General features: G+C 47.6%; 1 protein-coding gene and 1 long non-coding RNA gene across 5 annotated transcripts in view; one reads left to right on the forward strand and one right to left on the reverse strand.

The window, feature by feature from the left end:
* LOC309328953 overlaps window positions 1-12,615 on the reverse strand; it is a 28,305-nt gene extending 15,690 nt beyond the window's left edge. For both annotated transcript variants that reach the window (XR_014150948.1, XR_014150949.1), the window contains exons 1-2: window positions 12,406-12,615; window positions 10,310-10,473 (exon numbers count right to left, since the gene is read on the reverse strand). This is a non-coding gene — a long non-coding RNA (uncharacterized lncRNA). The remainder of the gene's footprint in view (window positions 1-10,309; window positions 10,474-12,405) is intronic.
* A 150-nt stretch (window positions 12,616-12,765) lies between these two features.
* Window positions 12,766-19,218, forward strand: LYSMD4 (LysM domain containing 4). Of its 3 annotated transcripts, none has more exons than XM_081839294.1 (3): window positions 12,766-12,872; window positions 16,155-16,443; window positions 17,727-19,218. In XM_081839294.1, the coding sequence occupies exons 2-3, from the start codon at window positions 16,168-16,170 to the stop codon at window positions 18,306-18,308; spliced, it is 858 nt and encodes a 285-aa protein (XP_081695420.1). In that variant the 5' UTR covers window positions 12,766-12,872; window positions 16,155-16,167; the 3' UTR covers window positions 18,309-19,218. The 3 variants fall into 3 exon arrangements, with proteins under 3 accessions (XP_081695420.1, XP_081695419.1, XP_081695418.1); XM_081839293.1 differs by lacking the exon at window positions 12,766-12,872 and adding an exon at window positions 13,982-15,058 and having other exon boundaries at window positions 16,153-16,443; XM_081839292.1 differs by lacking the exon at window positions 12,766-12,872 and adding an exon at window positions 15,179-15,560 and having other exon boundaries at window positions 16,153-16,443.
* The last annotated feature ends 4,224 nt before the right edge of the window (window positions 19,219-23,442 follow it).

Below are 23,442 nucleotides of genomic sequence, written 5' to 3' on the forward strand. Positions count from 1 at the left end.
TTGCACTTGCTTCGTCATGACTTTAAAGATGAGGAGGAGAAAGTGGGGTTTATTGTTTCTCACTTGCATGGGCCGGCCAGAGACTGGTTGCGCAATTTGTGGCGTGAAGATGGCCCTGCCCGCCGCGATGCAGATGAATTCATTAAAGCGATGGATGCCTGCTTCCAGTCTACTGTAGATGTGGATCTTGCACGCAGGGAAATTTTTGGATTGCGGCAAGGCAAAGCCACTGTGCGTCAGTACCATTCTAGATTTTTTGCTTTACTGACTGCGCTAAGCTGGGAGAAGGATTGTGCACCTGTGAGGGATTTGTTCTGGGAGGGGCTCAGCGGTCCCATTAAGGATGAACTTGCCAGGGGAGACAGACCCCAGACCCTGGAGGAGCTTGTGCAGAGGGCTTTGGCGATTGGGATACGGCACGAGGGACGTCCTTGGCACACTGAGGAAGAACGTCAGGTGCGTCCACCAGCGAGGACGTCTTCTTTCATCCCCAGGGAGTTCAGTCAGTCACATCCTTCGCCACTGGGAAGGCAGGGGGAGGAGCCCATGGAACTTGGTGGTGCTAAGGCTCAAGCAACAGCCAGAGCCCCAGCTTCCGGTGCAGTGAAGGCAAAGCCTCCTAGAGGGACCAGGAAGTGTTACATTTGCGACAGTGCACAGCACATGGCGAAAGAGTGTCCCCAGAGGCTGCAGAAACACACTGCAGCTTTAGCAACTGTTGCAGCAGAAATGATGCAAGCAGAGCAACCTCAGGGAAACGACAGTGCCTGGCTGGAAGCAGAGCTGCTGGGGCTCAGCCAGGCGAATCTGTAGAGCAGTCCCCAGCGCTTTTGCAACGCACAGACCCTTTACCACCCAAGCCAGCGGTGCAGCTCACTGCAACACTTCAGTTGCCGAATGGAACCACCCTGGAAGTCCCCATCACGATTGATTCTGGGAGCAACGCAGATTTTGTGGGGACGCACTTTGTCAAGCAGCATCGCATAGCGCTTCTGCCAGCGACAACACCTCTGAACGTAGTCACGGTGGATGGCAGGAAATTGCTAGGAGGACAAGTTGTGCAACAGACGCCTCCCATGGTGATGAGGATTGGAAATCATCGAGAAGTCATCAGCTTCAATGTCACCCGCCTTTCAGACACGCCTATAGTATTAGGCATGAGTTGGCTGGAGAGACACAGTCCTGCTGTAGCGTGGTACCAACGGCAGATCACCTTTTGCTCATCGTACTGTGCTCAACATTGCATCCAGTCCAGCCAGGAGGAGGGAGCTGAGCAGCAGTTGCAACTTGGCATGGTGCAGGCAGTACCCCGCAAGTACGAGGGGTTCCTGGAGGTTTTCTGCGAGAAGGAAGCTGACCAGTTGCCGCCCCACAGGCCTTATGATTGTGCCATCGACCTGGTGCCAGGGGCGCAGTTGCCGACTGCAAAGCTGTATTCCATGTCTGAGGACGAGATGCAAGAACTCAGGGAGTTCATAGAGCACAATTTGAAGCGCGGATTCATCCGAGAATCGAAAGCGGTGGGGGGCAGTCCTGTTTTCTTTGTAAAGAAGAAAGACACGCCCCAGAAAAGACTCATTGTGGACTATCGATTCATAAACAGTAAGACCAAACCCAAGGCCTTCCCCATGCCCAAGATAGATGATCTCCTGGCAACCGTAAGGAAGGGGAAGATCTTCACCAAATTGGATCTGCGTGGAGCGTATAACCTCATACGCATCCGGGAGGGCGATGAGTGGAAGACGGCCATGTTCACGCCTCTGGGCACGTACGAATACAGAGTTATGCCATTTGGTTTCCAAAATGGATCTCACGTCTTCCAAGCATTTATGCATCACGTGCTAGCGGGACTTCTCTACAAGAAATGCGTGTGTTTCCTCGACGACATCCTGATCTTTTCGGAAACGGAGGAGGCCCATGAGAAGGACGTAAAGGAAGTCCTGCAGAGACTACGGGAGAACAAGCTCTACGCCAAGTTAGAGAAGTGCCAGTTTGATGTGACGGACGTGGATTTCCTAGGCTACAAGCTGTCCGACAAGGGGCTGGCCATGGACAGCGCCAAGGTCCGCGCGGTGTTGGACTGGAAGAGCCCTCGCAATCGGAAGGAAGTCCAAAGATTCATCGGCTTCGCCAACTTCTACCGCAAATTCATCAGAGGTTTTGCAAAGGAGACGGCAGCGATCACGGACACTCTCAGTTCCAAGAAAAAGAGGTTCGTGTGGACGGAACAGGCGGAGCGCTCTTTTCAGAAGCTTAAAAGCCTTTTCGCCTCCGAGGAGCAGCTGCTGCACGTGAATCCAGGCAAGCCCATACGACTAGAGACCGACGCGTCAGACAGAGCGGTTGGAGCCGTGCTCCTGCAAGAAGATCCACATGGAAACTGGAGACCCGGTGCCTTTTACTCCAGAAAGCTCAGCAAAGCGGAGCAAAACTACACCATATGGGACAGGGAGCTGTTAGCCATTCACGCAGCTTTCAAAGCGTGGCGACACTTCCTCATAGGAGCCAAGCACACAGTACAGGTCCGCACGGATCACAAGAACCTAGAGTATTGGCGCACGGCGAAGCTCCAAAGCCAGAGGCACATGCGCTGGGCGGAATTCTTCGCGGATTTCGACTTTCGGATAGAGTACGTCCCAGGAGATTCCAACGTTATAGCCGATGCGCTATCCAGGAAACCGCAATATCTCGATGAAGCGGCGCCTGTAGCAGCCAAGCACATTTTCGCACCGCAGGCGTGGTCGTGCGCTGCCGCCACAGTAGATCTGGACGCGGTGCGACGCGCGTTGCAAGTGGATCAGTTCGCACAGTCCAAGATGGAGGAATTGCGCAGAGGTGTGCAGAGTGGCGAAGAGTTCCAACTACGCGACGGGCTGCTAACTCGCAAAGGTGCCCTCTACGTGCCAAGCGACGAGCTTCGCGCAAAGGTTCTGCAGCAGTTGCACGACGCCCCCAGTGCGGGCCACTTCGGTAAGGAGAAGACAATAGAACTGTTGGCAAGAGACTTTTGGTGGCCCCGGATGCGTGGAGAGGTAGCGGATTACGTCGCCAGGTGTGACACTTGTCAGAGGTTCAAGCCAGTACACCAGAAGCCAGCGGGGCTGTTGGAACCGCTGGAAACGCCACAGCAACCGTGGGAGAGGGTAGCTCTGGACTTCGTTACTGACCTGCCCAGCTCCAGGGGGAAGACGGCGGTACTGGTGGTTGTGGACCTGTTCACCAAGATGGCGCACTTCATTCCATGCGCAAAGGTGGCGACGGCGGAACAGACTGCCAAACTCTTCATCAATCACGTGTTCAAGGTGCATGGGCTGCCGCAGTCCATCCTGTCCGACAGGGGGCGCCAGTTTGTTTCCAATTTTTGGCAGAAGCTTTTAGGTATCCTGAACGTCAAGATCAACCTCACGTCGGCGAGACACCCACAAACCAACGGCCAAGCTGAGAGGGTCAACGCGATCATGCAGCAGTACCTGAGATGTTACGCCAACCAGCGACCAGCAGTTTGGGTGGACTACCTGCCGATGGCAGAGTTTGCCTATAACAACACGAAGCACGCGTCCACGGGGGTGACGCCGTTTTTCGCGAACAATGGTCGTCACCCCAGAACCTTCCCGGGGTTCGTGGCACCGGGAGAGGGGGTGCCGCAAGGAGCCGACCAGTTTGCAGCGGAGCTGCAGGAGGTGCACGAAGAGTTGCGGAGACATTTAGAGCTGGCCAAGCAAGCATATAAGGTGCAGGCTGACAAAAACAGGAGAGAGGGAGAGGAGATCCAGGTGGGGGACTGGGTGTGGTTAGCGGCCCAAGCGATGCCAGCCAAGTCGTTGGCCAAGAAGAAGCTGGGGCACAGGCAGTTAGGGCCGTACCAGGTGGAGGCTAAAATCAACCCTGTAGCCTTTCGACTAGCCCTCCCCGAAGGTTCCAGAGTGCACCCGGTCTTTCATAGATCGGTGCTCACTCCCTACAAGGCACCGCACAGGTTTCAGGAGTCTGACACAGTCACGCAACAACACACTAAGTCACAGGAGAGGGAGAGGGCGCCTAGGGCCGAACCACTCAACGAGGTCACAGAGATCCTGGACTCGAGATGGGGGCAAGAGGGAGTAGAATATTTTCTAGTCAGAGAGGGTGCCCCAGTCAGTGCCAATGGTTGGGTGCCGGGCTACGCCTTAGACGAACCTCTTTTAAAAGACGAGTTCCATGCCCTTTTCCCTCATAGACCCATGCCAGCCGAGTACTTTGATGACTGGCTCTTTACGCCCACATGTTCAGGCAGCACTTTCCACGGCTTTTCTTCAGCTGAAGAAAGGTCGCCGGACTCCAACTCGCCCAGGGGATCGTGTTCGGGGGTGGACACAGAACCCTCTTATTGGTGGGACGAGCAACCAGAGGAGGACTGGCGCAGGAAATGGCTGACGGGACCTTGGCAGGCAGCACCGGACCAGGTACCAATGGAGGAGGGAGAAGAGAACACCTTGGGTCAAGAACCCGAATTCGAACACTCGTACAACGAACTGCAAACAGAGGAGATGGAGGTGCAGAATCTGTATCCTGCGTCCGCCTCCGAAGAGCGGCAGCTTCCACAACCTGCACCCGATGAGCGGAAGGGGGGAAGGGGGGGCTTCGAGGGGGGGATGGATGTCAGGGTTTTAGGGAGAGAGGAGACAGAGAGCGAGGGCGAGGAGGAAGAGGACGACAACGAGCCGAGGTTGTCCCAAAGTCCGTCTAGCGAATCAGAGGATTCCCAGAAGGGAGCCCCCCTGGTCAGGCCAAGGGGCAATAGAGAGGGAATCAGTCAGAGAGAGGGGAACGAAGAGGGAATCCCCAGTGGGAGTGGCAAAGCGGGACCAGCTCCCCCGTCGGAACGGAGTAGAGGGGGGGGAGTTGCCAGTGTGTCAGAAAGAGCAGGACAGGAAGGAGGAAGGGGGAGGAGTTCGGAGCAAGACGTCCTGCCTGAAAGGGAGGAGTGTAGTACCGAGAGCAGCGTAACTGTAGAAAGGAAGGTCAGAGGCAACGTACGCGCGCCAAGTTCAAATATAGAGGCGCGCGGAAATGAGGAGAGCTCTGAGGAGGAGCCTGGTGCCAAAGCACGAAGGAGGGGGGAGCAGGCGGGAGAAGACTCAGCCTCTGGGGAGTCCCGGAAAGAGGGAAGACAGGGGGGCAGGAAGACCCTGCGGAAAAGGAAAGAGAGGAAAAGGTGGAGCAGTACAAGCCTCTTAAATTGGTGCAGGGGAGGGACGGACTCAGAGGGGACTTCTAACATCTAAGGGTAACAGATGCGGAGCCACGGAGTTTGGATGTAATGACGACAATGATCTTCAATAAAACCTTTTGTATATAGCTTGGACTGGACTTTGGTCTCTTGTGAGCTGGGACCCAGGGTGGCTCTGACAATACTTATGAGATAACTTGCATTTGCTCACATGGCAACCGTCCTAATCTCTCATTTTGCGATGTTTGGTCTCAAACAATAATCAAATTATTACTGACAGTATAACTGAAGGTTCCAACAAAACAGGACTAATGATATGTGAGCACACATGTAGGTTTATTAGAAGTTGGGCTCAGCAAAGCAAAATATTTCCCTATCACCTCCCACATTTTTAATGCTTTATTGTTAATTGTTTTATTTCCTGCTAGTTACATCTCTTCCCTGCTTCTCTGTAGAAGAGGTTCAGGCAACCTTTAGCCCTCCAGATGTTGCTGACTACAATTCCCATCAGCCCTGATCATTGGCCATACTTGCTGAGGTTCATACTTGCTGTAGTTCAGTAACACCTGGATGGCCAAAAGTTCCCCATACCCAGTGGTGTGCCATCAGGAGACTAGGCTAGTCCACTAAATGTTCCCAGTAAATTAGAGTATTAAAGTATTAAATCCTGGTGTCTCCTTCCCAAAGCCTAGGACTCATCTGCCTGGCTTAGGGAGGGAGGTCCAAGAGCCACCTTCCCAAAGTCCACCCAGATTTGGGAAGGAGTCAGAAGGGCTCTAGCATCCTGTCCAGCTTAGGGAGGCATGATGCTCTCACACACAATGTCAGGACAACATCACACACATGATGTCCCCAACATCACCCTTGCAAGCTGGCGCCTCTGCCAATAACTGTACCCCTAAGAAAAATTTCACTGCATGCCACTGCCCTACCCATACCCTATCCAGAACATAGATCTAAGGCAGGCTACAGATCAGCAAAACTAACACCACTAAAACTATCATAAAAGAGCATTGCAGAACTGAGGTTGGGCTAAATTATTCCCAGGATCACCACCAACAATATGATTCAGTAGTTGTAAGACTGGGGTTTGGAGAAGAAGAGGCCCACTGAAATGGTCAGACCCATTTCTTTTGCTAAGCCAACAGCCTTGCGTACGCAATTCTACTACATAACTTCTTTTGTTACGAAAACAAGGGGCAATTTGTTGCCAAAGAAATAGAGGGTGCTTCGAGGCAGGCAGCTCCTTCAGTCAATTCTTTTTCCTGCGTAAGCTGTGTGTGGAATTGCTGTTGACTTCCCACAGCCTAACCTGGTAATGCTGGCATGGGGGGTCTTTGCATGCAAATCATGCGCTCTACTGCCACAAGTCTCGAGTTTGGGCCCTGAGGGGAATTTGGAGATGGCGAGGTCAGGGAAATCAGCCAAGAGGCTGGCACCACCGCTTCCAGCATATGCTACCTCAGACTTCTTAGAACCCTATTTTGGCATTTAATGGTATATGAAGTTGTAAAATAAATAAACAAACCCACCTAATGGTAGGGCCAGCCCCAAGGACAGGCTATGTGGCACACAAAGCTCTTGACTTCCAAAATCTCGTCACTTTGCAGCCGCCTTCAGCGAATGGTAGGACCACTTCTGCCAACACTCCCATTTGGGGTGGGGATTAGGTATTTCCTGGCCTCAGACTGTCTGAGCACCACACAGGAATCTTGTCTTGTGGCCCCTACAGCAGCTGTACCAATTTGTGACCAGAATATATAGTGGAAAACAGGGCTTATTACATTCACAAGGAGCTTGTGAGGAGACATTTCGTTATAATCTATGGCAACAGCATCACCTGCTGACTAATTGTTAAATTGCTCCTTCAACGTTTTCATCCTGAGGGAAAATTTGCACCTTGCTTGAGGGAATTTTTCCCTTGAGATAAAGGACACTTGTCAAAGAGAAAATGAAGGATACTCATCACAAACATGGCAGTGAACTGGAATCACAGCCAATACTTTGCCAAATTTTATGCCTTAAATAACCTGTTACTGAATAAGGCAAATAACTATTGTACCCAGAATCACTGAGTGGGATGAGACGTAAAAATTCCAGAATTTTGAAGACATGGGGGAAGTGTTTGTATTTCCCCCTCCTATCTGTTCTCGAGGGGGCGATTTTAAAAATGCAACCATTACTTCCTTATCAAGCCTAAACTTATCTTTCTGTTTTAACAACGTGAAATGCATCATATCTAAGTTAGTTGTTAATAATAATAACAACAACCAAATATTAAATGTAAATAGTTAATATTTGGTTGTTGTTGTTATTATTATTATTAATTAAATTTGTATACTGCCCTTCATCCACAGATTTCAGGGTGGTTCGTAACATAAAAATACAGAATAAAACCACAAGGTGCACAATAAAAACAAGAACAAAAATCAACAAAACAATAACCTCCGCTTAAAATGACATAGAGTCTATGTCATAGACTCTCAATCAGCTAAAGGCCTGGTTGAAGAGGAACATTTTTGCCTGGTGTCTAAAAGTGTACAATGAAGGTGACAGCTGAACCTCCCTGGGGAGAGCATTTCCACAAACAGGGAGCCACTGCAGAAAAGGCCCATTTTTCATGGAGGAGGCACCCAAAGAAGGGCCTCAGGTGGTGAATGCAGAGTCCGTGTCCTTGTCGGGTCAGCAAGCAGGACGTGTGAGCAGCAGTGCACTTGTGATACCCGTCTAATGGCATTCCTCCAGCAATGGAAGTAGAACATAGCCCCCGTTGGCTAGTAGTCATTCATAGCCTCATCTGCCATGAATCTTGCACTTCAACTCCCAGCAACACCCAGAGGGCCTCAGGCTCTCCATTCCATTCCTGACCACAAGATTACTATCTATCCTTTAATATGAGGGCCGTAGAATATCCAACTATAGACAAAGAAATACAAGGAGGAGGACATCTGACATTGAATCTGCTCCCCCAAGGGATAGCCCCACTGATCCTCTGCGACCAATTCCAGTCAGGCTGGCAGACTGCAGTTCTAAACACCCTCCAGAAACTGGGTTTTGCCCCTCAAGCCCTTCTAAGTCTGGGCTTGGGCCAGGCAAAAGCCACGGTCAGGCAAAGAAGGAAGAGGACATAGGTAGGGTGTATCTGGTTTGCTTGCTTCCAATCCCTGGCATCAGGTAGGGCTGGGAAAGACCTCTGTTGATAGCCAATGTGGTGACCTCCAGATGCTGTTGGACTGCAATTTCCATCAGCCCTGATCATTTGTTTATGGTATCTCGGACTGATGGGAGTTGTAGTCCAATGACATCTGGAGGCTTCCACCACACTGGCTACCCCTGGTGTAGACAATGCTAACTTGGTATAAGGAAGCTTCATATGTTCTTCAAAGTACAGCAAGAGACGGCAAGCCTGTTGTCCTTCACTAAAGCTAACCTGTTGTCCCATTAGACCAGTGTTTCCCAAACTTCGGCCTCCAGCTGTATTTGGAATACAACTCCCACCATCCCTAGCTAGCAAGGGATGATGGGAATTGTAGTCCAAAAGCAGCTGGAGACCCAAGTTTGGGAAACACAGCATTAGACAAAGCAAAATATTAAAAATTGCAAGAAAAAACAAAAACCCACATACGCTAAGTGCCAGAGGTTACCAGCACAAAAGGATTATAAAAAGACCTCCCTTTCACTGGCCACCTTTGAGTTCTGAAAATGCCTTGACTCTTTGCCATTGATCTCTTTAAGAGGGATTCCCACATGGCCAACTATGATGAAAAAGACAACCTGCCATCTCACTAGGCTCCGCTTTTTATTAATCCCAGATTAGGAATCACGTCGAAAGTAATAATCGCTCAAACGATTTATGGGTTGCAATATCTAATTGTGCAAGTACTGGACAAAGCTTTCAAGTTGGATGCCAATTTGAACAGCTGCAGCCTGAGCCTTGGCTGGAGAACACCCAAGTGCTTTTAGAATGATATATGCAAAACAAAGGGAAGTCCAGTCTAGGGCTATGGAGAATTATCATTATAACAGTTATATATAGGGAGGCAGGACAAATCTGACTCAGTTAAAGGCAAGCCCACTTAATTTGTACTTTCCAGAATAATACACAAACCAAAATGCAGCCATCCTTCAAAATTCACACTTCAAATTTTGCAAGGCAGTTCTTTAGTCGAGTAAAGTGTGCAAAAAATCATATACCAGGGTAAAGTGTGCATACAAGTGAAAACAGCATACAAAAATGCATTATACAATGGGAAATTGTTTTGTGAATATTACACAAAATTGCATACAAGAATGTGTATATTAGGAGAAATTTGCACTAAAATGCTGGTGCCTTTTCCATGTGGACTTAAAAAACAATAGCAGCAAAGCGATGTGGAAATGTGAAGAACTGAATTAAATATTGGAAAAGTGAGAAACAGAGAGAAACAGAGACTGACAGATTCGTCTACCTTTTATCCTGCTTCATCCTCGTGACAATTATGTTTTCGTTTATTTTAAATACTGATGAACTGCTAGATGTTTAGAAGTATCATAGAACATCATACAACAAAGCAGGTAATATAAGGTTCCAAAAATGGAGACAAGTTCCTATCAGTGAATAGACTTGCTCATCTAGTAAGGCCTGGGTAATTTTTTTAAGGTGTATGAATAGGATGAAAACTATGCCTGTCTAATTTTGAGAGAAGATGTGCTCCACAGGGCAGCTGCACTAAAGTTTTAGTCTGAAAAGTCACACATTGTATTGTATTGTATTTTTGTCAAGTTGCCTTGAGACTTTTTATTGTAAAAAGCAACTGATGAAATGAAATCTAATGAAATGAATAATAATAATAATTAAAAAAAAAAAAAACTTGGGTCCCAAAACAAACTGAGTCCCAAGTTTGTTTAGTTAAGAGTCATGCCTGCTTTGGCCCAAAATCACACACATGTGATAACACATGTGAGGCTGTCAGTAGTTTTGTCACATACAAAAGTCTCCATCCAAGGAACATCTTATTAAAACTCAGTGAAAGAAAGAAAGAAAGAAAGAAAGAAAGAAAGAAAGAAAGAAAGAAAGAAAGAAAATGCCAAGGTAAACAGACCGGTGCCAAATTTACATACCTCACTCAAATCAGCTTCTCCCCAGGCAATGATGTTGCGATAGCTGGAATTAATTCACCGCGGAGGAACACACATATCCCCTGTGTAGAAGGTTAGATTGCAAGGTCTTTGGGGCAAAGATCTTTCAACTTGCATGTTTAAGCGCCTTGCCCATGAATGTTGCTCTATTAAAAAAACAAAGATTTCAAGAGAGGAAAGACAGAAAAGCCTATTTAATCCTTTGCCAACCTGGTGTCATCCAGATGTTTTGGATTACAACTCCCATTAGCCCCAGACAGCACGCAGACCCAGTTGGTATCCAGAACATCTGGAGGGCACTGGGTTGGCAAAGGCTGGTCTAATGCATGCCATATTGTTTGATCCAGACCAAAGCTATGGGCGATGCACAATCAGTTCCAAAACAACAGGGTGTTGTTCTCCAGCTCTGTGTCTGAAGTCTGCTGCTAAAACCTGAATTGTTCTTTTGATCAGCAAAAGACTCCTAATAGCCTGGCCAATTGCATGGTCCAACAATGGCAGAGGCCAAGGAGAACCCAGCTGTACCAAGCCAAGGGCCCATTAGGCCAGCACTCCATTCTCACAGTGGCCAAGCAGATGTCTCTTCAGAAGCTCACCAGCAGAACCAGGGGCTCCCAGAGGGTTTATGGGGCCTGAGGCATGTGCAACTTGGAGTTCCCCTACAAGAACTCAAGAATGTGTGTACAAAGGGAGGCATGTGAAAATTATTGCTTGCATGGACTCAGTGGCGTAACGTGGGGGGTGCAGGGGGGGCTGGCCGCACCGGGCGCAACATCTGGGGGTTAGGGTTAGGGGGTGCAAATCCACGGGTTAGGGGGCGCAAATCCACGGGTTAGGGGGTGCAAATTACTTGCCTTGCCCTGGGTGCTGACAACCCACGCTACGCCACTGCATGGACTGCGTGCGAGAAGCAGAAATCTCACATGCAGCTCTTGGAAAAAGGAGGGCCATTCCCTGGCTAGAGCTGGCACAGTTTACATCAGAGACAAGCTGGAAGAACATAGTAAACGTGTACAATGGTACCTCTGGTTACATACTTAATTCGTTCCGGAGGTCCATTCTTAACCTGAAACTGTTCTTAACCTGAAGCACCACTTTAGCTAATGGGGCCTCCTGCTGCTGCCGCGCGATTTCTGTTCTCATCCTGAAGCAAAGTTCTTAACCCGAGGTACTATTTCTGGGTTAGCGGAGTCTGTACTGTATCAAACATATGCCACAAAATTAGAAAGCAAGGAACAAAATTAAGTTGGAAACACTTTCTGTGTCTAGGTGCATGCAACAGGAATTGCAGGTCTAAGCAAAGTCTTCCTTGTCTTCACTGATGCAAAGTTATCCTGACTTGAGAGCCAGTGCAGTGTAGCGGTTAGAGTGCTGGCCTACGACCTAGGAGCCCTGGGTTCAAATCCTCAGCCTTTCACCAGCAATATGGAAAGAATGATACTGGACTATTTTACAGCCTTGTTGCAAATTTACTAAGCTGATTTTAGGCCTAGGGCTTGGAAAGACCCTGGGGGTTCAGACCTGCGTGACCTCACCCAGTCGCTGTCTCCCAGCCTTACCTACCTACCCCGCAGGGTTGTTGTGAGGCTAAAACAGGGAAGGGGAGGAAAAACAAGGGCACCCCCTTGAACTCTTTGGAGGAGGTAAAGGTAACGGAATCCCTGACCATTAGGTCCAGTCGTGACCGACTCTGGGGTTGCGGCACTCATCTCGCTTTATTGGCCGAGGGAGCCAGTGTACAGCTTCCGGGTCATGTGGCCAGCATGACTAAGCCGCTTCTGGCGAACAAGAGCAGCGCACGCAAACGCCGTTTACCTTCCCGCCAGAGCGGTACCTATTTATCTACTTGCACTTTGACGTGCTTTTGAACTGTTAGGAAGGCAGGAGCAGGGACCGAGCAATGGGAGCTCACCCCGTCATGGGGATTTGAACCGCCGACCTTCTGATCTGCAAGTCCTAGGCTCTGTGGTTTAACCCACAGCGCCACCCATGTCCCATCTTTGGAGGAGTGGTATAAAAATGCAGTAAATAAACAAGGCTGCATCCCCTGTTCCTAGGAATCTGGCTGCAACAATTACCTCATATTCATGACAGCAATTATGAAGCGGCCTTCATACGAGGCCCCAGCAAGCTCAAGGCCCCTGCTACTGCCGCTAGAGAACTGCCTTTCCCCACACCTTCCAATATCTATGGGGAGCAAAGAAAGAAGGGGGTTAAGAAACAAACAAACAAGGCTGCTGTTCCTTTAAGGCCAACGCGCGCTTCCCTCCTCCGCCTCCTGAGGCACGTTCCTGCGCTGACCTCTCCGCCGAACTTGACTTCAAGGAACTGCTCTACGCCCGCCTCCGCCCACCAAGCACAAGCCATGCCCGTTCTAGCAGGCGATTGGCTGCGACGCTGCTCTTGCCCGCCTTTCCTGGGCCATTCCGAACTATCCGGCAGAAGAGGGAGCCCACAGCATGTTCGGGTGAGGCCAAGCAGCTGGGGCGAGAGGAAGGAAGGAAGAGGGGCAGCCGGGAACCAGGTCACCTGCAAATAAAAGCAGGTAGGGCTGAATGGTGGTTGGCGGGGATGGGAGTATTAGATCAGGAGCAGCTGATCTAGAAGGGACACCCTTTAACCTGGGAGTTCTGGGTTCCCCTTCAACTGGGGGGCTCCTCTGTTCTTTGTAAGGGCTGCAATTCTAAACCCCACACTTTCCTGGCAGTAAGCCCCATTTAATTGAGTGGTACTTGCCTCTGAGTAGACCAGGCTTTGCTTTTGGAGGCTTTTGGCTCGCCATACTAAAAACCCACTTTCCTTGGGAGTAAACCTCATTAATTCACTAGGACTTGCCTCTGAGTAGATCTGGCCAGGATCACGCTACAAGTGTTTCCTTTTATTGCTTGGGAGTGTGGGCAGAGAAGAGAATTTGCCTGGGTATTTACACACACACCCCGGTTTCCATTGCAATAAACAAATGCTGTGTAGGAATCTTTGCTCTTTACTCCAGGGGCTTAGAAAGGGAGCCAGGGGTGTGTTGATGTGAAGAGAGAGTGTTTTCTTCTTTTTTACTTGTATGGCTTCCTTTGAGGTGTGCAGGTAGGACTCCTCTACTCCATACGCAGAACGAGGCAGAGGATGACTGAGGCATTGAAATTCAGGACTGCAGCACTTAAGACTTCCGGGGTGGAGGATGTGTGTGTCATAGTTTGGGATGCTAACTAAAGCTTTGTTTGTGCATCTAGTAAACTAGCCCAGTAGGTTTGGGGGATGGGGACCTGTTGCCCTTTTGTGCTAGTCAACAAATTGAAGGGATATGGTTTTGCTTTTAAGCACATCCTGGAGTCTGTATAATACAATCCACATTTATCCAGGCTGTTTACTGCCTAATGTGTGGGGCTGCTATTGATGTGGTGCCCTCAGTGTGGGCCTTTCAAACAGAGACTCAGCAAAAAGAGCATGAGGGCTCCCAAAGAGGGCAGGGCCAGCTTACACATTACCATCTAAAGGCTGTTTGTGTGCCAAATTGAGTCCAGAGTCCAAAATTGCACAACTATTTTCTACCAGGATACTTCTTTTGGTTGGAGGGTAATGGGGAATGCAGGTAGCTTTAATTGGTCCCCTTTCTCTCCCCCCCCCTCCAGTTTAGGGCAATGTTTTTGTTAAAGCAACATCTACCTCCTCCTCCTCCTCTTCTTCGGTGATCACTTGTAGCCGAATAAGATTGTCTTCCATAAACATGGTTTTAACAGTGAGTCCGTAAGACACTGTGGAGGCCAATTCTGGATCCACATCCTTCCACAGCTGGGGCATAGGTTTCTGAGCAGGAGTTGATCACGGCGTGGATTTGCCAATTGTGCCTTCCTCTTAGTGCATTTCTCCCTTGTATCCTGAGTTTGAGTGTCTTCAAAGCCCATGACACCTTTGGTAAAGGCTGTTCTCCAGCTGGAGCGCTCGCAGGCCAGTGTTTCCCAGTTGTCAGTGTTTATACTACATTTTTTTTTTTTTTTTTTTTGGATTTGCCTTGAGAGAGTCTTTGACCCCCTTTTGCTGACCACCAGCATTACGCTTTCTGTTTTTAAGTTCAGAATAGAATAGTTGATTTGGGAGACGATAATCAGGTGGGTTAGGGCACAAATATGATACGCCTCCAAAACAATAGAAAGTTGAACAGCGATGTCCCCTTATCTGGCATCATTCTCCTGCTGTACAGAGGAGAAGGCCTTGAGGGGCCTGAGAAGGAAATCCTATGCTGATGAGAGTGAGGGTTCTTTCATGCTACTTGAGAGCCTGTTGGAGGCAGCATCTGTCTCTCCTCTCTGTTGGAAACAGGATTTTTGGCTTGATTTGGCAGCAGGGCCCTTCTTATCTTTTCTAGTGAGAACAGCCTTAGCTCTTAATTTTCCCTAAGGATTAGATCAAAGACCTGAGAATAAGATAACCTGAACATGTGGCTCTGATTTTCCATTCTTGGACTTAAAGAAAAAAGACTACTGGGTGGGGGCAGAGTCTATGGCCCAGTCATGATTATTTATCAAGGGATGGGATAGCTGAAGGTCCAAAGCGATTTTGAAGGGGCCCCTCTGAGCCTTCCCCAACGCAACTTGCCAGTGGACAAGTCATCAAAGCAAGCCAGGCTGTCCTGGGACATAAAGTGTTCTGAAACAGGGCGTGTAAGTTTTCAAACGATCTTTAGCCTTGGAAGGCAGAGAGTCACTCCTGTCATGGGGGTCTCTGAGCACCTGGAAGGTATGTTCAACCTTTGCTTTGGGGATGGGCTCAGCAATGAAACCAAAGGACCCAGGTTCAATCCCCGGTGTCTCCTGTTTGAAATGCTGGAGTGCTGTGGTCAGCTCCTGCAGACCAGGGGTAGCCAATATGGTGTCTTCTAAATGTTGCTGGATTACAACCCACATCTTCCCTGTTGCCCATGGTGGCAGCAGCCAGTTGGAATTGAAGTCCAACAAGGTCTGGAGGGCAGCACATTGGCTATGTCTGGTGTTGTTACTAAGCTATGCAGGGCAATCGTAGAAGGCTGTTTCAATGTTCATCCTTCTATGTTCTCAGAAGCTCAGGGAGGGATGGCTGGGGAAGTGCTTTGTCTGTGGCAGTTGTGGAACTCCTCCCCCCCCACCCCCAGCGGTACATCTGGCACCTTCATTATCCTGATTTGACAAATTCTGAAGACACAGCTCTTTACTCTGGCATTGGACACTTGAGGTGTATATTTTTTAGCACCCACTTTATTTCTGTAAGTTGTTTTAAACAGTTTTTAACACTGTGTTTTAATTGTCGTTACCCACCCTGGGACCTTAGAGTAAAGATAATGATTGTGATGATAGTTTATAAATATGCACAATGAGATAATATGTATTTAAATACCAAAAGAAAAATGTTGCAGGGTTTCCCCCCCCCCTTAATCCAGATTGTTCTGACCATTTTCTGCAGCAGATTTGTGGATGAACTAAATGCAGAACTGATATGGAATAGACCAGACATAGGTTGATTCCTCCATTCCTTCTCATAACCCTGTATGCAATGCAGGAAGCCACAGAAATAGCCAAAGGGGAAAGTGCTTTTTGAGGTTTCAGTATTAAAGATGATAAAAAGAAAGAAGGTTGTCAGAGTATGAGTCACAGCAAAATCTAAAGGATGGGCATGGTCTCAGTCCCTGTCCTAGAGCTTACTTAGCATAATGAGTAATCTGAACCCTTCTGCCATGGCTGCTGAGCTAAGCTTCATCTGTGGCATCCCAGACTCCCAACTGTTGTTGAGGTATATTCTTCACTTTATGATCATTTTTTTTAAAAAAATTAATCCAAATGCTTTGTGTTGTGTTGCAGAGGTTTTTGTAAAGCATGAGGCTGAGTGAGGCACTGACTCAGCCCTTCCAGGCTCCTGCCAGCATCCGAAAGTTCTCAAGCAGCCAAGTTTACCTGTTCAGAAGCAGGCCGTCAGATTCGGATGACTCCTCATCAGAGGAGGAACTTGACGTCATGGAATTGCAAGCGAGAGGGAAGGAGCAACGGAGGCGCAACGCTGCCGCAGAGAAAGTTGGGGATGTGGTTCTGCTGGAACGCCAAGTTAGCAAAGACGACAATCTGAACAAATTGGCACTGCAGTATGGATGCAAAGTAAGAAGCAGCTTCCTTGGAAGTGATTGATGACGTCCGTGGTGGGGTTTTTGTTTTGTTTTTACATTTCTGGCTCAGAGCCTTGCAAGGCCAAGGAAGAGCATTCTGTTCTGTTCCATTGACAGGCAAGATGGGGGAAGGCATCTTCTACCTAAGGGCAGCCTTTGACAACCAAGTCAAGCTGGGAGTTTCCAGGCTTGCATGCCAATCATTTTGTTGTTTGGGTGGCCGAGAAGTAACAACTGTTTAGCTGTTGTAACTCATCCAGTAAAAATAGCTGGGTGAAACGTCTTTGAAGTTGGAACGAGAGTGTCAGCTGGAAACAAAGGTAGCCAGTTATGGATTTCTGAATTTTGCGTACTTGGGGAAATAGTAGCTCAGTGGCAGAGCACCTGATTTTCATATAGAAAGCCTCAGGTTCAGTCCCCAGCATTTCCAGGTAGGCTTGTGGAGCTGCAACCAGGCAGTGTGGCCAGTTCTGAGCTAGATGGACCAATGGTCTGACTAGGCAGACAGCAGCTTCCTATGTACTTGGGTTTGCAGGAGAGGATGTTTGCTCCCTGTCCCATCAGCAGCACAATAAGCTGCCTTTTAGCAAATCTGACCATTTTCCCAGCCTCAAGGAACCCAAGGCTACATCCCTCCCCTCACACTTTGCCATGTCATACTGAAGAGGTTCCTCTTTCAACAACCCTCCTAAATGAGGTGTGGGGAACCTTTGGCCCTCCAGAAACTGCTCAGCTCCCAATATGTCCATTGGCCATGCTTGCAGGGGCTAATGGGAGTTGTAGTTCAGCAACACCTGGCGGGCCAAACGTTCCCCACACCTGTTCTAAATGGAGATCATTATCCCAGCTGGTCACTGCATTGGATCTGAACTGATTTTGTGTGTACATAGCTGTTGTCTTAAACTGCTTCTATGTATGTGTTTTAAAAATTGTTTCTGTATATGCAGTTGGTTTTATATATGAAACTCTTTCATATATGCCAGTGTGGGCCAAACTTGGGTCTCCAGCTGGTTTTGGACTACAACTCCCATCATCCCTAGCTAACAGGACCAATGGTCAGGGATTACGGGAATTATAGTCCCAAAACAGCTAGAGACCCAAGTTTGGCCAACACTGATATATGCATTTACTATATTATTGCACATTGTTTCAGGTGTCCCCTTAGAAGCGATTCATGAAGTGATTGTTTGCATTAGAAGGAGCTGTTTATATGCAATGAAAAAAGAGCTTGATAACTGACTTCCCACCCCATCTCCCCTTTCTGAATTCTCTTAGGTTGCAGATATCAAGCGGGTCAACAACTTCATCCAGGAGCAAGACTTGTATGCACTAAAATCCATCAGGATTCCAGTCAAGGTCAACGGCATGTTAACAGAGACCCAGGAAGTGTTGCTGCCTGCCCAGAGAGCTGGTCTGTTGTTGCCTGCTGAACCGTCTGGGTCTAAAGAGGGAGACGGCAGCTCCGAAGACACTGAGCAAATCGATCAGTATTTCAGAGGGATCGACCAGGACATTGAGAAAGCAACTCTGCTGGATGTCTCCCCAAGCACAGACTATTGCATCAACACACCAAACTGGTCACCTTCAGGGAGGAAGGAAATCAGTGCTGGAGCAGACTGTGGGATCCAGTGGTGGAATGCAGTTTTCATTATGCTCCTCGTAGGAATAATTTTGCCAGTGTTTTATATTGTCTATTTTAAAACCCAGCAGCTCGAAGTGACTACTACCTCCAACACAACTCTTCCTGTGAACCACACTGATGGGTCAGTGAGGGAGACACCTGTCCTCCCTGTGCTTAAAGAACCTCTGCCCACTATCCAAACCCACAGAGGAGACTTCCTTCCGTCAGGAGGATGACTCTGTCTGTTACCCCACCCCACCCCTCAAAAAGTGGAGGAAAGTCTCTTTGCTTTGAAATAATGTTCTGGGATGAGCCAACAACAGATCAGTTGCTTCTTAAGTTGATAGGAGCTCAACTTGGAAATGAGATCAAGGAAGACCAGGACAGAGCAAGACATGGACAGTGGCTGGTCAGTCACAAAGGGAATGGTGGGATGGCTCACTTTTAAACAGCAAAAGGGGGTGCAAGTGAGGGTGCAGAACCTGAACCCTCTTGTAGGTTGTGTGCTCCCCAGTACCAGTCTTCAGCCAGATATCAGAAACAGACTCAGCTGGGGGAAATGCACTTAGGGAGAAGGTTCTGCACTCCTCCCCTGTGCACCCTTTTTGCTCTAAAAATTTTGGCCACATTTGCACCTTACATTCTACAGTCGGGGCTCCCCCCAAGGCATCCTGGGAGCTGTAGTTTGTTAAGGGTGCTGAGAGTTGTTAGACCACCGTGATTCCCTTCAAAGAGCTACAATTCTGAGAGTTCTCTGGGAAGAGCCATTGATTCTGAAGCCAGCCTGAGAATGGTAGCTCTGTGAGGGGAATTGCAGGTGGTGTCTCTTAACAACTCTCATCATCCTTAACAAAATTACAGCTCCCAGGTTGCTTTGGAGGCTTGTTAAAGTGGTATGACAGCACTTTAAGGTGGAGATGTGATCATATCCCCCCCTTGTGTTATTGGGGGCAAATCTCATTTTATGCTTGCTGCCTCTTTCAAGACTCTGAGGTTTGGTCTTTCTGAGGAAACAGGCCTAGCCTATCACCTGGGCTATATAGATATATATTTAAATTAACTGCCAGTTTATTAAAAGTCATCTTGTCTTAAATGGCAGGAGCAGCTCCAGTCTTCCTTTGCATACAATAAAGCTTTCTTCGCATATACACTTCTGCTAAAAAAGAAGAGAAGAACCTAGTCGTCATCTCAAGCTTGGTTTACACATACACAAATACGTTGGAGATACAAGGTTTAAGATTTCTATTTTACTTGCATTGCCTCCTCTTTCTGCAATGAGCTCAGGGTGGTGTTGCTGGTGATCTTCATCCTCTCTTCTCCCCATACCACACACACTCCACCGTCACTGCTTAGGGAAGGGCTGTAGCTCAGCGATAAAGAGCCGCCTCTTTGCCTGAAGGAGGTCTCTAGGTAGGGCTATGAAAATTTGCCTGAAGAACCACGGCCAGTCTGTGAATAGCACTGAACAAGATGGACCAATCGTCTGATGCACTGTGCCCTCTCTGACGAGGCTGTTGTAGCCACAGCTGAACTAAATAACGGCTGTTCCTTTTAAGACGGATGCAAAGGTTAAAGGGGAGAGCCAGTGGATTGGAGTGGTTAGTGTGTTGGACTAGGACCTGGCAGACCAGGGTTGAAATTCTTGCTCAGCCACGAAGTTCCCTGGGTGACCTTGGGCCAGCCACTGCCTCTCAGCCTGAGCCTACCCTACGTAAAAGGCTTGCTATGAGAGTAAAACAGGGAGGAAGAGAATATAGGCCACCTTGAGAGCTCTTTGGAGAAAAGGTGGGGTATACAAGGCAGGCAAGGAGCCGTATGTGGGCACTCCTGCCCCATTTTTCTCATAGCAAGCACCAGGGCTAAGACCCCAAGCCCAGTGGAAGGGGATCTCCTCCCTCCTGAATACAGATGGTGGAGACTCCTCCCATTTTCACATTGGCTCCATTTGCAAGTTTGACTTCAGCGTCTTCAGCCGTATGTTTCTATCCATTGCTCCCAGAGGTCCTTCTGGTAAGATGGCAAACACAAAAGGCAGAAAAGAAAATCTATTTCTTCAAGGCTGCCTTTCCCGAACTAGCAGGTGTGGCCATAACCAATGTGGAGCCCTCTAGCTGCTTGTTTATTTATTGTTAGATTCAAACATCACCTTTTCTCCAGGGAGCTCAGGGTGGCATAAAGAGCGGTCCTGCTTTTCATTTCATCCTCACACCAAGAATGGGAGGTAGGGTAGGCCTAGAGGCAGTGACTAGCTAAGAGAGAGCGAGTGGCCCACTGCCTTACTGGACTCAATTCCCATCATCCCCAACAACTGGCTGTGGTAGCCGAGACTGATGGGAGTTGAAGTCCCAACAAGAGATGGAAGGACATCATGTTGGCTATCCCTAAAGCAATTCAAAATGGCTCTCACATTGGAACTGTTCCCCCCCCCCAGCCCCATGTAGCTATTGTATATTGTGTTCTTCTTTTTGTACATGATGCATTGGGAGAGCTCTGCCCTGAAAAGCAGTTTTATAGATGCTTTGAATCACTAACTGAGCAAACAGCATTGTAGCCCATAGTAGTTACCTGCCTGTTACTGTGGCTGATCAGGGCCTCTTCAGACCAGAAAAAGCTATTAGCACCTAGGCTTTCTTTACTTCTCTCCATAAAGCATTAATTTGGGAGTGGGGCAGGAGGCACATGCATGCGCACGCGCGCAAACACACACACTTTAATCACTCCCAAAGTCTTCCATGCCCATGGAAACTGGCAAAAGCTCATCGTAATGGAAAACAGGCTAAATCTGTTTCAGCTGCAGATCTTTCAGACAGCAAAACACGACACTCCCTAAATGTTCGGGCCAGAGCACAAAGTATTAATTTCCATTCCACCTCTCTCGCAGCAAACCTGACAACGCAGTTACAACAAAGAGGAATTTGGTCCAGAACAGTATGGCAGAGCGGAAGGTGAGGACCGTGTTCAGAAAACTCTGCAAGAAGCCCCCTTTTTATTCTGTGATATCAATCAAATAGCTATAAAGAAAAACAAACAAGACTTTTAAGATAGGAAATCCAGAGCAGTGACCTTTAAAAATACTTGCATGGAGTTTCTCATGTTGGCTAGACACATGTCAATCCCGGCCAAGGATCAGGCATGACTCACCAAGCTTCTGTCTTGCAATGTGTGTTGTATTTTTAAGGGGCTCAGCAACAGAGTCTGGACTCGGAACAGTTCCATACAGAAAAAAGAGAATACACGAATGGCTGCAGAAATCAGCTTCCTGACAAGCTCAGCTTTCATTTTAAAAAGCTTCTAGTCTGTGTGGCAATAATTAATTAATTATATTATTATTAATCATTATTATTAATTATACCCCACCCATCTGGCTGGGTTTTCCCCAGCTACTCTGGGTTGCTTACAGCATATATAAAAAATTGTACATCATCAGACATTGAAAATTAAGTGGGGGACATATCTAGTGGTTTACGCTTCAGTGTCCTTGCTCTTCCCACCACTAGCAAAAATAAACATTAAAAACTTTGCATAATGTATGCAGGCTACATAATTCAGATTTTCTTGGTGGAGAATCCCATTTACTTTAGCACAGAAATTTAAGGGCAGAGTACACAAAGGGAACTATAAGATAACATTTGAGAGGCATCCTTATGCCAGTCTAGAGCAGAGGGTAGCAGTGGTCGTGCCCTCCAGCTGTTTGGGGTACAGTGCCCATTAAGGCTGGGTGATGTAACAATATATCGTCCAAAATCAGTTTGAAGTCCACATCGTGGTAAGCTTCGTAACAGTTGGCATGGTGATAATCACGATGTGTGCATGTGCTATGTAAAAAAACAAGATGTGGGGAAACCGTAATTGGGTCATCGCCATAGCTGTCAACGTTTCCCTTTTTTTAAGGGAAATTCCCTTATTCCGAATAGGATTCCTCGCAAGAAAAGGGAAAAGTTGACAGCTGTGGGCCATCCTCTCATGATTCCTGCCACCCATGTTGCTCTGTACTATAAAATAACAGCTGTAACAGTATGTTAAAGGTAAGTAAAAATGTATCGGTTTTAGACTCCTAAGTACAGTGGTACCTCGGGTTACATACGCTTCAGGATACATACTCTGCTAACCCAGAAATAGTGCTTCAGGTTAAGAACTTTGCTTCAGGTTGAGAACAGAAATCGTGTTCCGGCGGCGGAACAGCAGCTGGAGGCCCCATTAGCTAAAGTGGTGCTTCAGGTTAAGAACAGTTTCACATTAAGTACGGACCTCTGCAATGAATTAAGTACTTAACCCGAGGTACCACTGTAGTAGCAGCTGCCTGGACATTTCCCCATTGGCCTCTACATAGTTCCATCCTTATTTCAGACAGCAGTATATGGCAATGTTTAGCTGGTGACATATCACGATGTTGAAAACCAGAAGTTGCTCAGCCCATCAAGTGACCACTGACCATAGCCTAAGACAGGAATAGCCAATGTGCTACCCTCCATATTTGTTGTTGGGCTACAATTCCCACCAGCTTTTGAATACCAGTGGGTGGGGATTTCAAGTGGGGAGAGGGGGGGTTGGACTTGGGTCCTGCTTTTGGGTTTCCCATAGGCATCTGCTTGGCCACTGTGAGAATAGGATGCTGGACTAGATCGGCTTCTTATGTTCTTAAATACTATGTTCAAAGTTAGCGCAATTGGATTTGTGTCAGTTTGAATACAAAAAGTTTATGGTCTCTGGCAGAGAACTTGGGTTTGGTTTTTGCTTTGTTTTGTTTTTTGAAAGAACATTTAGTATACAAAAGTGGAGGATACTTCCTACTGGAAAAGTTATGCCTGATGCTTCCTTGTTTCCTACTCACAAGGGCCACAAAACTTGTAAATAATGTTAAGTGCTTTGTTCCAGCTCTGTTCAGGATCTTAGAACTTTATTAGTTAACACAAAGTTGCACAAAAATCAGGTTTAGGTGGCAAAAAAAAAAAAAGAGTCAACATACAGGCATTTGTGTGAGCTAAGAAAAACAACAGTGAATTGATTTTAAGCATCTGTAGCTACAATCTTGAATATTTTTAGCCCAAGGACTCAACAAATTTTCTGGAGCCACTAATAAATCCAGCCTGCTCTTCATGCCAGGAAGTAAAGCTAACACGTAGGTGAAGGTGAGAGCAAGAATCAGCTTTTCTAAAAAGGTATGATTCAGTCCAAAGAAACCAAAGTCATTTTCAGTGGTGAAGTTTAAAACTAGGCCAGCAGAAAGCATCTTTCGCCACCTACTGAATAACAGAGGCACTGATGAACAAATGGACACAGGAAGGGTGTGTCTATTAGTTCATGCAGGTGTAGTCTACCGCATGTTCCAGATAAAAACAGGCTTATTTTTATATCATTCAAGTAGGCCCC

The sequence above is a fragment of the Podarcis erhardii genome, assembly GCF_964252035.2.
Source record: "Podarcis erhardii genome assembly, chromosome: 14".
In the NCBI taxonomy this organism is placed as follows: Eukaryota; Metazoa; Chordata; class Lepidosauria; order Squamata; family Lacertidae; genus Podarcis; species Podarcis erhardii.